The sequence below is a fragment of the Rhinoderma darwinii genome, assembly GCF_050947455.1.
Source record: "Rhinoderma darwinii isolate aRhiDar2 chromosome 5 unlocalized genomic scaffold, aRhiDar2.hap1 SUPER_5_unloc_2, whole genome shotgun sequence".
Classification (NCBI taxonomy): Eukaryota; Metazoa; Chordata; class Amphibia; order Anura; family Rhinodermatidae; genus Rhinoderma; species Rhinoderma darwinii.
In genome coordinates, this window is record NW_027461776.1 from 318,530 (window position 1) to 335,927 (window position 17,398).

At 38.8% G+C, this 17,398-nt stretch overlaps 1 protein-coding gene across 1 annotated transcript in view; it reads right to left on the bottom strand.

Annotated features, from left to right (window-relative positions):
- OBSCN (obscurin, cytoskeletal calmodulin and titin-interacting RhoGEF) overlaps positions 1-17,398 on the bottom strand; it is a 297,141-nt gene that overhangs the window by 129,650 nt on the left and 150,093 nt on the right. The window contains exon 48 of the mRNA XM_075847538.1: positions 7,580-7,846. Within this exon, the coding sequence (XP_075703653.1) occupies positions 7,580-7,846 (267 nt within the window). The remainder of the gene's footprint in view (positions 1-7,579; positions 7,847-17,398) is intronic.

The following is a 17,398-nucleotide window of genomic DNA, read 5'->3' on the forward strand; positions in this document are numbered from 1 at the left end:
AGGTTATACCAGCATGCTCCATATCACTATATACAAGAAGATGTATAACTTATACCAGCTGTACATATATAATTATATACAGGAGATACCCAGGTTATACCAGCATGCTCCATATCACTATATACAGGAAGATGTATAACTTATACCAGCTGTACATATATAATTATATACAGAAGATACCCAGGTTTTACCAGCGTGCTCCATATCACTATATACAAGAAGATGTATAACTTATACCAGCTGTACATATATAATTATATACAGAAGATACCCAGGTTATACCAGCATGCTCCATATCACTATATACAGGAAGATGTATAACTTATACCAGCTGTACATATATAACTATATACAGAAGATACCCAGGTTATACCAGCATGCTCCATATCACTATATACAAGAAGACGTATAACTTATACCAGCTGTACATATAATTATATACAGAAGATACCCAGGTTATACCAGCATGCTCCATATCACTATATACAAGAAGATGTATAACTTATACCAGCTGTACATATATAATTATATACAGAAGATACCCAGGTTATACCAGCATGCTCCATATCACTATATACAGGAAGATGTATAACTTATACCAGCTGTACATATATAATTATATACAGAAGATACCCAGGTTATACCAGCATGCTCCATATCACTATATACAGGAAGATGTATAACTTATACCAGCTGTACATATATAATTATATACAGAAGATACCCAGGTTTTACCAGCGTGCTCCATATCACTATATACAAGAAGATGTATAACTTATACCAGCTGTACATATATAATTATATACAGAATATACCCAGGTTATACCAGCATGCTCCATATCACTATATACAAGAAGATGTATAACTTATACCAGCTGTACATATATAATTATATACAGAAGATACCCAGGTTATACCAGCATGCTCCATATCACTATATACAAGATGTATAACTTATACCAGCTGTACATATATAATTATATACAGAAGATACCCAGGTTATACCAGCATGCTCCATATCACTATATACAAGATGTATAACTTATACCAGCTGTACATATATAATTATATACAGAAGATACCCAGGTTATACCAGCATGCTCCATATCACTATATACAGGAAGATGTATAACTTATACCAGCTGTACATATATAATTATATACAGAAGATACCCAGGTTATACCAGCATGCCCCATATCACCATATACAAGAAGATGTATCACTAATACCAGCTGTACATATATAATTATATACAGAAGATACCCAGGTTATACCAGCATGCTCCATATCACTATATACAGGAAGATATATAACTTATACCAGCTGTACATATATAATTATATACAGAAGATACCCAGGTTATACCAGCATGCTCCATATCACTATATACAGGAAGATATATAACTTATACCAGCTGTACATATATAATTATACAGAAGATACCCAGGTTATACCAGCATGCTCCATATCACTATATACAGGAAGATGTATAACTTATACCAGCTGTACATACATATATAATTATATACAGAAGATGCCCAGGTTATACCAGCATGCTCTATATCACTATATACAAGAAGATGTATAACTTATACCAGCTGTACATATATAATTATATACAGAAGATACCCAGGTTATACCAGCATGCTCCATATCACTATATACAAGAAGATGTATAACTTATACCAGCTGGACATATATAATTATATACAGAAGATACCCAGGTTATACCAGCATGCTCCATATCACTATATACAAGAAGATGTATAACTTATACCAGCTGTACATATATAATTATATACAGAAGATACCCAGGTTATACCAGCATGCTCCATATCACTATATACAAGAAGATGTATAACTTATACCAGCTGGACATATATAATTATATACAGAAGATACCCAGGTTATACCAGCATGCTCCATATCACTATATACAAGAAGATGTATAACTTATACCAGCTGTACATATATAATTATATACAGAAGATACCCAGGTTATACCAGCATGCTCCATATCACTATATACAAGAAGATGTATAACTTATAGCAGCTGTACATATATAATTATATACAGAAGATAACCAGGTTATACCAGCATGCTCCATATCACTATATACAAGAAGATTTATCACTTATACCAGCTGTACATATATAATTATATACAGAATATACCCAGGTTATACCAGCATGCTCCATATCACTATATACAAGAAGATGTATAACTTATATCAGCTGTACATATATAATTATATACAGAAGATACCCAGGTTATACCAGCATGCTCCATATCACTATATACAGGAAGATGTATAACTTATACCAGCTGTACATATATAATTATATACAGAAGATACCCAGGTTATACCAGCATGCTCCATATCACTGAATACAAGAAGATGTATCACTTATACCAGCTGTACATATATAATTATATACAGAAGATGCCCAGGTTATACCAGCATGCTCCATATCACTATATACAAGAAGATGTATAACTTATACCAGCTGTACATATATAATTATATACAGAAGATACCCAGGTTATACCAGCATGCTCCATATCACTATATACAAGAAGATGTATAACTTATACCAGCTGTACATATATAATTATATACAGAAGATACCCAGGTTATACCAGCATGCTCCATATCACTATATACAAGAAGATGTGTAACTTATACCAGCTGTACATATATAATTATATACAGGAGATACCCAGGATATACCAGCATGCTCCATATCACTATATACAAGAAGATGTGTAACTTATACCAGCTGTACATATATAATTATATACAGAAGATACCCAGGTTATACCAGCATGCTCCATATCACTATATACAAGAAGATGTATAACTTATACCAGCTGTACATATATAATTATATACAGAAGATGCCCAGGTTATACCAGCATGCTCCATATCACTATATACAAGAAGATGTATAACTTATACCAGCTGTACATATATAATTATATACAGAAGATACCCAGGTTATAACAGCATGCTCCATATCACTATATACAAGAAGATGTATAACATATACCAGCTGTACATATATAATTATATACAGAAGATACCCAGGTTATACCGGCATGCTTCATATCACTGTATACAAGAAGATGTATCACTTATACCAGCTGTACATATATAATTATATACAGAAGATACCCAGGTTATACCAGCATGCTCCATATCACTATATACAAGAAGATGTATAACTTATACCAGCTATATATATATAATTATATACAGAAGATACCCAGGTTATACCAGCATGTTCCATATCACTATATACAAGAAGATGTATAACTTATACCAGCTGTACATATATAATTATATACAGAAGATACCCAGGTTATACCAGCATGCTCCATATTACTATATACAAGATGATGTATAACTTATACCAGCTGTACATATATAATTATATACAGAAGATACCCAGGTTATACCAGCATGCTCCATATCACTATATACAGGAAGATATATAACTTATACCAGCTGTACATATATAATTATATACAGAAGATACCCAGGTTATACCAGCATGCTCCATATCACTATATACAAGAAGATGTATAACTTATACCAGCTGTACATATATAATTATATACAGAAGATACCCATGTTATACCAGCATGCTTCATATCACTGTATACAAGAAGATGTATCACTTATACCAGCTGTACATATATAATTATATACAGAAGATACCCAGGTTATACCAGCATGCTCCATATCACTATATACAAGAAGATGTATAACTTATACCAGCTGTACATATATAATTATATACAGAAGATACCCAGGTTATACCAGCATGTTCCATATCACTATATACAAGAAGATGTATAACTTATACCAGCTGTACATATATAATTATATACAGAAGATACCCAGGTTATACCAGCATGCTCCATATTACTATATACAAGATGATGTATAACTTATACCAGCCGTACATATATAATTATATACAGAAGATACCCAGGTTATACCAGCATGCTCCATATCACTATATACAGGAAGATATATAACTTATACCAGCTGTACATATATAATTATATACAGAAGATACCCAGGTTATACCAGCATGCTCCATATCACTATATACAAGAAGATGTATAACTTATACCAGCTGTACATATATAATTATATACAGAATATACCCAGGTTATACCAGCATGCCCTATATCACTATATACAAGAAGATGTATAACTTATACCAGATGTACATATATAATTATATACAGAAGATACCCAGGTTATACCAGCATGCTCCATATCACTATATACAAGAAGATGTATAACTTATACCAGCTGTACATATATAATTATATAAAGGAGATACCCAGGTTATACCAGCATACTCCATATCACTATATACAAGAAGATGTATAACTTATACCTGCTGTACATATATAATTATATACAGAAGATACCCAGGTTATACCAGCATGCTCCATATCACTATATACAAGAAGATGTATAACTTATACCAGCTGTACATATATAATTATATACAGAAGATACCCAGGTTATACCAGCATGCTCCATATCACTATATACAAGAAGATGTATAACTTATACCAGCTGTACATATATAATTATATACAGAAGATACCCAGGTTATACCAGCATGCTCCATATCACTATATACAAGAAGATGTATAACTTATACCTGCTGTACATATATAATTATATACAGAAGATACCCAGGTTATACCAGCATGCTCCATATCACTATATACAAGAAGACGTATGACTTATACCAGCTGTACATATATAATTATATACAGAAGATACCCAGGTTATACCAGCATGCTCCATATCACTATATACAAGAAGATGTATAACTTATACCAGCTGTACATATATAATTATATACAGAAGATACCCAGGTTATACCAGCATGCTCCATATCACTATATACAAGAAGACGTATGACTTATACCAGCTGTACATATATAATTATATACAGAAGATACCCAGGTTATACCAGCATGCTCCATATAACTATATACAAGAAGATGTATAACTTATACTTGCTGTACATATATAATTATATACAGAAGATACCCAGGTTATACCAGCATGCTCCATATCACTATATACAAGACGACGTATGACTTATACCAGCTGTACATATATAATTATATACAGAAGATACCCAGGTTATACCAGCATTCTCCATATCACTGTATACAAGAAGATGTATAACTTATACCAGCTGTACATATATAATTATATACAGAAGATACCCAGGTTATACCAGCATGCTCCATATCACTACATACAAGAAGATGTATAACTTATACCAGCTGTACATATATAATTATATACAGAAGGTACCCAGGTTATACCAGCATGCTCCATATCACTATATACAAGAAGACGTATGACTTATACCAGCTGTACATATATAATTATATACAGAAGATACCCAGGTTATACCAGCATGCTCCATATCACTATATACAAGAAGACGTATGACTTATACCAGCTGTACATATATAATTATATACAGAAGATACCCAGGTTATACCAGCATGCTCCATATCACTATATACAAGAAGATGTATAACTTATACTTGCTGTACATATATAATTATATACAGAAGATACCCAGGTTATACCAGCATGCTCCATATCACTATATACAAGAAGACGTATGACTTATACCAGCTGTACATATATAATTATATACAGAAGATACCCAGGTTATACCAGCATGCTCCATATCACTATATACAAGAAGATGTATAACTTATACCAGCTGTACATATATAATTATATACAGAAGATACCCAGGTTATACCAGCATGCTCCATATCACTATATACAAGAATATGTATAACTTATACCAGCTGCACATATATAATTATATACAGGAGATACCCAGGTTATACCAGCATGCTCCATATCACTATATACAAGAAGATGTATAACTTATACCAGCTGTACATATATAATTATATACAGAAGATACCCAGGTTATACCGGCATGCTCCATATCACTATATACAAGAAGATGTATAACTTATACCAGCTGTACATATATAATTATATACAGGAGATACCCAGGTTATACCAGCATGCTCCATATCACTATATACAAGAAGATGTATAACTTATACCAGCTGTACATATATAATTATATACAGAAGATACCCGGGTTATACCAGCATGCTCCATATCACTATACACAAGAAGATGTATAACTTATACCAGCTGTACATATATAATTATATACAGAAGATACCCAGGTTATACCAGCATGCTCCATATCACTATATACAAGAAGATGTATAACTTATACCAGCTGTACATATATAATTATATACAGGAGATACCCAGGTTATACCAGCATGCTCCATATCACTATATACAAGAAGATGTATAACTTATACCAGCTGTACATATATAATTATATACAGGAGATACCCAGGTTATACCCGCATGCTCCATATCACTATATACAAGAAGATGTATAACTTATACCAGCTGTACATATATAATTATACACAGAAGATACCCAGGTTATACCAGCATGTTCCATATCACTATATACAAGAAGATGTATAACTTATACCAGCTGTACATATATAATTATATACAGAAGATACCCAGGTTATACCAGCATGCTCCATATCACTATATACATGAAGTGCTTATGTTATACTAGCAGAACAGAAAGAAGAATTCAAGGTAGGAGACATTTATATCAATAGGACAGAACCTACTATAAAGAAGAAATAGGACATGTGGATAATTGATGACATCACACGATGATTTAGCCTCTCAGGACTATGGACATTACATCATCTGTGGATACGGTTGTTTATGGTCAATAAAAGTGCCAGGGCTCGTTTTGTACCATCATGGTCGGCACTAGAATTATGGCAGGTATTCTTCTTCAGTAATCAGTAGATGTTCCTCCACACTTGAGTGGTCTCCTTTATGAAGTTTTGTTTGAAAGTTCTGTAAGGCCCTGTTCACACGCTAAAGTAAAAACGGCTGTAAAATACGGACCTGTTTTCAAGGGAAAATACGTTCTTTGGAGCTGTTTTTCTACTGACACAATTAAAAACAGACCAAAAAAACAGATCAAGAAGTGACGTGCACTTTTTTTTAAGAGGTATTGTTTTTATGTGCCGATTTTTCAAACACCTCGTAATAAAACGCCTTGTCTGAACGAAACGCCCTTTTTCCCATTGAAATAAACGGCCAGGTGTTTGGAGGCGTTCAGCTTCCGATTTTTCAGGTGGTTTTTTTGAGCCGATTACGCCCTGAAAACACTGCGTTTGAACATCTCCTTATAGTCTATGGACTTTCATTATTCTTCTATTGCAGTTACTTCTTTGGTTGTGTAAGAGACAATGAAAAGAAGGAATAATGACGGTAGTGGTTGATGTGTTGGGGACGTCCCTCGGGTGACACTTACCAGTGGTTGATGTGTCGGGGACGTCCCTCAGGTGACACTTACCAGTGGTTGATGTGTCGGGGACGTCCCTCAGGTGACACTTACCAGTGGTTGATGTGTTGGGGACGTCCCTCAGGTGACACTTACCTTGGACTTTCAGGTAGGCCCTGGTCTCCTGGTCTCCAGTATCACAGCTGTATTCTCCGGTGTCCTCCAGCTTCAGGTTGTGGATCAGCAGTTCCCTCACGTTGTCTTTCTGCTGCATCTCATACTTGCTCCCAGCCTGTAATCCTAGCCCTCCTTTCCTCCACTCCACGGCAGCACCCACTTTGGAGACCTCACATTGTAGGGTGACTGTTTGCTCCTCCTGGGCGTCAACGTTGTGGAGCGGCCGGGTGAAGAATAGAGGTAAAGCTGGAGAAATCACAGAGAAGCCACAGACTGTAACTATGTGTAATGTGGAGATGATAAAATATCTGTCCACAGTACAGTAGATCCGTCATGTCCACATGATAGTAGAAATATCTGTCCACAGTACAGTAGATTCGTCATGTCCACATAATGGTAGAAATATCTGTCCACAGTACAGTAGATCCGTCATGTCCACATGATAGTAGAAATATCTGTCCACAGTACAGTAGATCCGTCATGTCCACATGATAGTAGAAATATCTGTCCACAGTACAGTAGATCCGTCCTGTCCACATGATAGTAGAAATATCTGTCCACAGTACAGTAGATCCGTCATGTCCACATGATAGTGGAAATATCTGTCCACAGTACAGTAGATCCGTCATGTCCACATGATAGTAGAAATATCTGTCCACAGTACAGTAGATCCGTCATGTCCACATGATAGTGGAAATATCTGTCCACAGTACAGTAGATCCGTCATGTCCACATGATAGTAGAAATATCTGTCCACAGTACAGTAGATCCGTCCTGTCCACATGATAGTAGAAATATCTGTCCACAGTACAGTAGATCCGTCATGTCCACATGATAGTGGAAATATCTGTCCACAGTACAGTAGATCCGTCCTGTCCACATGATAGTAGAAATATCTGTCCACAGTACAGTAGATCCGTCCTGTCCACATGATAGTAGAAATATCTGTCCACGGTACAGTAGATCCGTCATGTCCACATGATAGTAGAAATATCTGTCCACAGTACAGTAGATCCGTCCTGTCCACATGATAGTAGAAATATCTGTCCACAGTACAGTAGATCCGTCATGTCCACATGATAGTAGAAATATCTGTCCACGGTACAGTAGATCCGTCATGTCCACATGATAGTAGAAATATCTGTCCACAGTACAGTAGATCTGTCATGTTCACATGATAGTAGAAATATCTGTCCACAGTACAGTAGATCCGTCATGTCCACATGATAGTGGAAATATCTGTCCACAGTACAGTAGATCCGTCATGTTCACATGATAGTAGAAATATCTGTCCACGGTACAGTAGATCCGTCATGTCCACATGATAGTATAAATATCTGTCCACGGTACAGTAGATCCGTCATGTCCACATGATAGTGGAAATATCTGTCCAAGGTACAGTAGATCCATCACATCCACATGATAGTTGAAAAATCTGTCCACGGTACAGTAGATCCGTCCTGTCCACATGATAGTAGAAATATCTGTCCACAGTACAGTAGATCCGTCCTGTCCACATGATAGTAGAAATATCTGTCCACAGTACAGTAGATCCACCATGTCCACATGATAGTGGAAATATCTGTCCAAGGTACAGTAGATCCATCACATCCACATGATAGTGGAAATATCTGTCCACAGTACAGTAGATCCGTCCTGTCCACATGATAGTAGAAATATCTGTCCACAGTACAGTAGATCCGTCATGTTCACATGATAGTAGAAATATCTGTCCACGGTACAGTAGATCCGTCATGTCCACATGATAGTATAAATATCTGTCCACGGTACAGTAGATCCGTCATGTCCACATGATAGTGGAAATATCTGTCCAAGGTACAGTAGATCCATCACATCCACATGATAGTTGAAAAATCTGTCCACGGTACAGTAGATCCGTCATGTCCACATGATAGTATAAATATCTGTCCACGGTACAGTAGATCCGTCATGTCCACATGATAGTGGAAATATCTGTCCACGGTACAGTAGATCTGTCACGTCCACATGATGGTGGAAATATCTGTCCACAGTACAGTAGATTGTCATGTCCACATGATAGTGGAAATATCTGTCCACAGTACAGTAGATCCGTCCTGTCCACATGATAGTAGAAATATCTGTCCACAGTACAGTAGATCTGTCATGTCCACATGATGGTGGAAATATCTGTCCACAGTACAGTAGATCCGTCATGTCCACATGATATTGGAAATATCTGTCCACGGTACAGTAGATACGTCATGTCCACATGATAGTGGAAATATCTGTCCACGGTACAGTAGATCCGTCCTGTCCACATGATGGTGGAAATATCTGTCCACAGTACAGTAGATCCGTCCTGTCCACATGATAGTAGAAATATCTGTCCACAGTACAGTAGATCCGTCATGTCCACATGATGGTGGAAATATCTGTCCACAGTACAGTAGATCCGTCATGTCCACATGATGGTGGAAATATCTGTCCACAGTACAGTAGATCCGTCATGTCCACACGATGGTGGAAATATCTGTCCACAGTACAGTAGATCCGTCCTGTCCACATGATAGTAGAAATATCTGTCCACAGTACAGTAGATCCACCATGTCCACATGATAGTAGAAATATCTGTCCACAGTACAGTAGATCCGTCTTGTCCACATGATAGTAGAAATATCTGTCCACAGTACAGTAGATCCACCATGTCCACATGATAGTAGAAATATCTGTCCACAGTACAGTAGATCCGTCCTGTCCACATGATAGTAGAAATATCTGTCCACAGTACAGTAGATCCACCATGTCCACATGATAGTAGAAATATCTGTCCACAGTACAGTAGATCCGTCATGTCCACATGATGGTGGAAATATCTGTCCACAGTACAGTAGATCCGTCATGTCCACATGATAGTAGAAATATCTGTCCACTGTACAGTAGATCCGTCATGCCCACATGATAGTAGAAATATCTGTCCACGGTACAGTAGATCCGTCATGTCCACATGATAGTGGAAATATCTGTCCACGGTACAGTAGATCCGTCATGACCACATGATGGTGGAAATATCTGTCCACAGTACAGTAGATCCGTCCTGTCCACATGATGGTGGAAATATCTGTCCACAGTACAGTAGATCCGTCCTGTCCACATGATAGTAGAGATATCTGTCCACAGTACAGTAGATCCGTTATGTCCACATGATAGTAGAAATATCTGTCCACAGTACAGTAAATCCGTCCTGTCCACATGATAGTAGAAATATCTGTCCACAGTACAGTAGATCCGTCATGTCCACATGATAGTAGAAATATCTGTCCACAGTAAAGTAGATCCGTTATGTCCACATGATAGTAAAAATATCTGTCCACAGTACAGTAGATCCGTCATGTCCACATGATGGTGGAAATATCTGTCCACAGTACAGTAGATCCGTCCTGTCCACATTATAGTAGAAATATCGGTCCACAGTACAATAGATCCGTCATGTTCACATGATAGTAGAAATATCTGTCCACGGTACAGTAGATCCGTCATGTCCACATGATAGTAGAAATATCTGTCCACAGTACAGTTGATCCGTCATGTCCACATGATAGTAGAAATATCTGTCCACGGTACAGTAGATCCGTCATGTCCACATGATAGTAGAAATATCTGTCCACGGTACAGTAGATCCGTGATGTCCACATGATAGTGGAAATATCTGTCCACGGTACAGTAGATCTGTCATGTCCACATGATGGTGGAAATATCTGTCCACAGTACAGTAGATTGTCATGTCCACATGATAGTGGAAATATCTGTCCACAGTACAGTAGATCCGTCCTGTCCACATGATAGTAGAAATATCTGTCCACAGTACAGTAGATCTGTCATGTCCACATGATGGTGGAAATATCTGTCCACAGTACAGTAGATCCGTCATGTCCACATGATAGTAGAAATATCTGTCCACAGTACAGTAGATCCGTCATGTCCACATGATATTGGAAATATCTGTCCACGGTACAGTAGATCCGTCCTGTCCACATGATGGTGGAAATATCTGTCCACAGTACAGTAGGTCCGTCCTGTCCACATGATAGTAGAAATATCTGTCCACAGTACAGTAGATCCGTCATGTCCACATGATGGTGGAAATATCTGTCCACAGTACAGTAGATCCGTCATGTCCACATGATGGTGGAAATATCTGTCCACAGTACAGTAGATCCGTCCTGTCCACATGATAGTAGAAATATCTGTCCACAGTACAGTAGATCCACCATGTCCACATGATAGTAGAAATATCTGTCCACAGTACAGTAGATCCGTCATGTCCACATGATGGTGGAAATATCTGTCCACAGTACAGTAGATCCGTCATGTCCACATGATAGTAGAAATATCTGTCCACTGTACAGTAGATCCGTCATGCCCACATGATAGTAGAAATATCTGTCCACGGTACAGTAGAACCGTCATGTCCACATGATAGTAGAAATATCTGTCCATGGTACAGTAGATCCGTCATGTCCACATGATGGTGGAAATATCTGTCCACAGTACAGTAGATCCGTCCTGTCCACATTATAGTAGAAATATCGGTCCACAGTACAATAGATCCGTCATGTTCACATGATAGTAGAAATATCTGTCCACGGTACAGTAGATCCGTCATGTCCACATGATAGTAGAAATATCTGTCCACAGTACAGTAGATCCGTCATGTCCACATGATAGTAGAAATATCTGTCCACGGTACAGTAGATCCGTCATGTCCACATGATAGTAGAAATATCTGTCCACAGTACAGTAGATCTGTCATGTTCACATGATAGTAGAAATATCTGTCCACAGTACAGTAGATCCGTCATGTCCACATGATAGTGGAAATATCTGTCCACAGTACAGTAGATCCGTCATGTTCACATGATAGTAGAAATATCTGTCCACGGTACAGTAGATCCGTCATGTCCACATGATAGTATAAATATCTGTCCACGGTACAGTAGATCCGTCATGTCCACATGATAGTGGAAATATCTGTCCAAGGTACAGTAGATCCATCACATCCACATGATAGTTGAAAAATCTGTCCACGGTACAGTAGATCCGTCCTGTCCACATGATAGTAGAAATATCTGTCCACAGTACAGTAGATCCGTCCTGTCCACATGATAGTAGAAATATCTGTCCACAGTACAGTAGATCCACCATGTCCACATGATAGTGGAAATATCTGTCCAAGGTACAGTAGATCCATCACATCCACATGATAGTGGAAATATCTGTCCACAGTACAGTAGATCCGTCCTGTCCACATGATAGTAGAAATATCTGTCCACAGTACAGTAGATCCGTCATGTTCACATGATAGTAGAAATATCTGTCCACGGTACAGTAGATCCGTCATGTCCACATGATAGTATAAATATCTGTCCACGGTACAGTAGATCCGTCATGTCCACATGATAGTGGAAATATCTGTCCAAGGTACAGTAGATCCATCACATCCACATGATAGTTGAAAAATCTGTCCACGGTACAGTAGATCCGTCATGTCCACATGATAGTATAAATATCTGTCCACGGTACAGTAGATCCGTCATGTCCACATGATAGTGGAAATATCTGTCCACGGTACAGTAGATCTGTCATGTCCACATGATGGTGGAAATATCTGTCCACAGTACAGTAGATTGTCATGTCCACATGATAGCGGAAATATCTGTCCACAGTACAGTAGATCCGTCCTGTCCACATGATAGTAGAAATATCTGTCCACAGTACAGTAGATCTGTCATGTCCACATGATGGTGGAAATATCTGTCCACAGTACAGTAGATCCGTCATGTCCACATGATATTGGAAATATCTGTCCACGGTACAGTAGATACGTCATGTCCACATGATAGTGGAAATATCTGTCCACGGTACAGTAGATCCGTCCTGTCCACATGATGGTGGAAATATCTGTCCACAGTACAGTAGATCCGTCCTGTCCACATGATAGTAGAAATATCTGTCCACAGTACAGTAGATCCGTCATGTCCACATGATGGTGGAAATATCTGTCCACAGTACAGTAGATCCGTCATGTCCACATGATGGTGGAAATATCTGTCCACAGTACAGTAGATCCGTCATGTCCACACGATGGTGGAAATATCTGTCCACAGTACAGTAGATCCGTCCTGTCCACATGATAGTAGAAATATCTGTCCACAGTACAGTAGATCCACCATGTCCACATGATAGTAGAAATATCTGTCCACAGTACAGTAGATCCGTCTTGTCCACATGATAGTAGAAATATCTGTCCACAGTACAGTAGATCCACCATGTCCACATGATAGTAGAAATATCTGTCCACAGTACAGTAGATCCGTCCTGTCCACATGATAGTAGAAATATCTGTCCACAGTACAGTAGATCCACCATGTCCACATGATAGTAGAAATATCTGTCCACAGTACAGTAGATCCGTCATGTCCACATGATGGTGGAAATATCTGTCCACAGTACAGTAGATCCGTCATGTCCACATGATAGTAGAAATATCTGTCCACTGTACAGTAGATCCGTCATGCCCACATGATAGTAGAAATATCTGTCCACGGTACAGTAGATCCGTCATGTCCACATGATAGTGGAAATATCTGTCCACGGTACAGTAGATCCGTCATGACCACATGATGGTGGAAATATCTGTCCACAGTACAGTAGATCCGTCCTGTCCACATGATGGTGGAAATATCTGTCCACAGTACAGTAGATCCGTCCTGTCCACATGATAGTAGAAATATCTGTCCACAGTACAGTAGATCCGTTATGTCCACATGATAGTAGAAATATCTGTCCACAGTACAGTAAATCCGTCCTGTCCACATGATAGTAGAAATATCTGTCCACAGTACAGTAGATCCGTCATGTCCACATGATAGTAGAAATATCTGTCCACAGTAAAGTAGATCCGTTATGTCCACATGATAGTAAAAATATCTGTCCACAGTACAGTAGATCCGTCATGTCCACATGATGGTGGAAATATCTATCCACAGTACAGTAGATCCGTCCTGTCCACATTATAGTAGAAATATCGGTCCACAGTACAATAGATCCGTCATGTTCACATGATAGTAGAAATATCTGTCCACGGTACAGTAGATCCGTCATGTCCACATGATAGTAGAAATATCTGTCCACAGTACAGTTGATCCGTCATGTCCACATGATAGTAGAAATATCTGTCCACGGTACAGTAGATCCGTCATGTCCACATGATAGTAGAAATATCTGTCCACGGTACAGTAGATCCGTGATGTCCACATGATAGTGGAAATATCTGTCCACGGTACAGTAGATCTGTCATGTCCACATGATGGTGGAAATATCTGTCCACAGTACAGTAGATTGTCATGTCCACATGATAGTGGAAATATCTGTCCACAGTACAGTAGATCCGTCCTGTCCACATGATAGTAGAAATATCTGTCCACAGTACAGTAGATCTGTCATGTCCACATGATGGTGGAAATATCTGTCCACAGTACAGTAGATCCGTCATGTCCACATGATAGTAGAAATATCTGTCCACAGTACAGTAGATCCGTCATGTCCACATGATATTGGAAATATCTGTCCACGGTACAGTAGATCCGTCCTGTCCACATGATGGTGGAAATATCTGTCCACAGTACAGTAGGTCCGTCCTGTCCACATGATAGTAGAAATATCTGTCCACAGTACAGTAGATCCGTCATGTCCACATGATGGTGGAAATATCTGTCCACAGTACAGTAGATCCGTCATGTCCACATGATGGTGGAAATATCTGTCCACAGTACAGTAGATCCGTCCTGTCCACATGATAGTAGAAATATCTGTCCACAGTACAGTAGATCCACCATGTCCACATGATAGTAGAAATATCTGTCCACAGTACAGTAGATCCGTCATGTCCACATGATGGTGGAAATATCTGTCCACAGTACAGTAGATCCGTCATGTCCACATGATAGTAGAAATATCTGTCCACTGTACAGTAGATCCGTCATGCCCACATGATAGTAGAAATATCTGTCCACGGTACAGTAGAACCGTCATGTCCACATGATAGTAGAAATATCTGTCCACGGTACAGTAGATCCGTCATGTCCACATGATGGTGGAAATATCTGTCCACAGTACAGTAGATCCGTCCTGTCCACATGATGGTGGAAATATCTGTCCACAGTACAGTAGATCCGTCCTGTCCACATGATAGTAGAAATATCTGTCCACAGTACAGTAGATCCGTCATGTCCACATGATAGTAGAAATATCTGTCCACAGTACAGTAGATCCGTCCTGTCCACATGATAGTAGAAATATCTGTCCACAGTACAGTAGATCCGTTATGTCCACATGATAGTAGAAATATCTGTCCACAGTACAGTAGATCCGTCATGTCCACATGATGGTGGAAATATCTGTCCACAGTACAGTAGATCCGTCCTGTCCACATGATAGTAGAAATATCAGTCCACAGTACAGTAGATCCGTCATGTTCACATGATAGTAGAAATATCTGTCCACGGTACAGTAGATCCGTCATGTCCACATGATAGTAGAAATATCTGTCCACGGTACAGTAGATCCGTCCTGTCCACATGATAGTAGAAATATCTGTCCACTGTACAGTAGATCCGTCATGTCCACATGATAGTAGAAATATCTGTCCATGGTACAGTAGATCTGTCATGTTCACATGATAGTAGAAATATCTGTCCACAGTACAGTAGATCCGTCATGTCCACATGATAGTGGAAATATCTGTCCACAGTACAGTAGATCCGTCCTGTCCACATGATAGTAGAAATATCTGTCCACGGTACAGTAGATCCGTCATGTCCACATGATAGTAGAAATATCTGTCCACGGTACAGTAGATCCGTCATGTCCACATGATGGTAGAAATATCTGTCCACGGTACAGTAGATCCGTCCTGTCCACATGATAGTAGAAATATCTGTCCACGGTACAGTAGATCCGTCCTGTCCACATGATAGTAGAAATATCTGTCCACTGTACAGTAGATCCGTCATGTCCACATGATATTGGAAATATCTGTCCACGGTACAGTAGATCCGTCCTGTCCACATGATGGTGGAAATATCTGTCCACAGTACAGTAGGTCCGTCCTGTCCACATGATAGTAGAAATATCTGTCCACAGTACAGTAGATCCGTCATGTCCACATGATGGTGGAAATATCTGTCCACAGTACAGTAGATCCGTCATGTCCACATGATGGTGGAAATATCTGTCCACAGTACAGTAGATCCGTCCTGTCCACATGATAGTAGAAATATCTGTCCACAGTACAGTAGATCCACCATGTCCACATGATAGTAGAAATATCTGTCCACAGTACAGTAGATCCGTCATGTCCACATGATGGTGGAAATATCTGTCCACAGTACAGTAGATCCGTCATGTCCACATGATAGTAGAAATATCTGTCCACTGTACAGTAGATCCGTCATGCCCACATGATAGTAGAAATATCTGTCCACGGTACAGTAGAACCGTCATGTCCACATGATAGTAGAAATATCTGTCCACGGTACAGTAGATCCGTCATGTCCACATGATGGTGGAAATATCTGTCCACAGTACAGTAGATCCGTCCTGTCCACATGATGGTGGAAATATCTGTCCACAGTACAGTAGATCCGTCCTGTCCACATGATAGTAGAAATATCTGTCCACAGTACAGTAGATCCGTCATGTCCACATGATAGTAGAAATATCTGTCCACAGTACAGTAGATCCGTCCTGTCCACATGA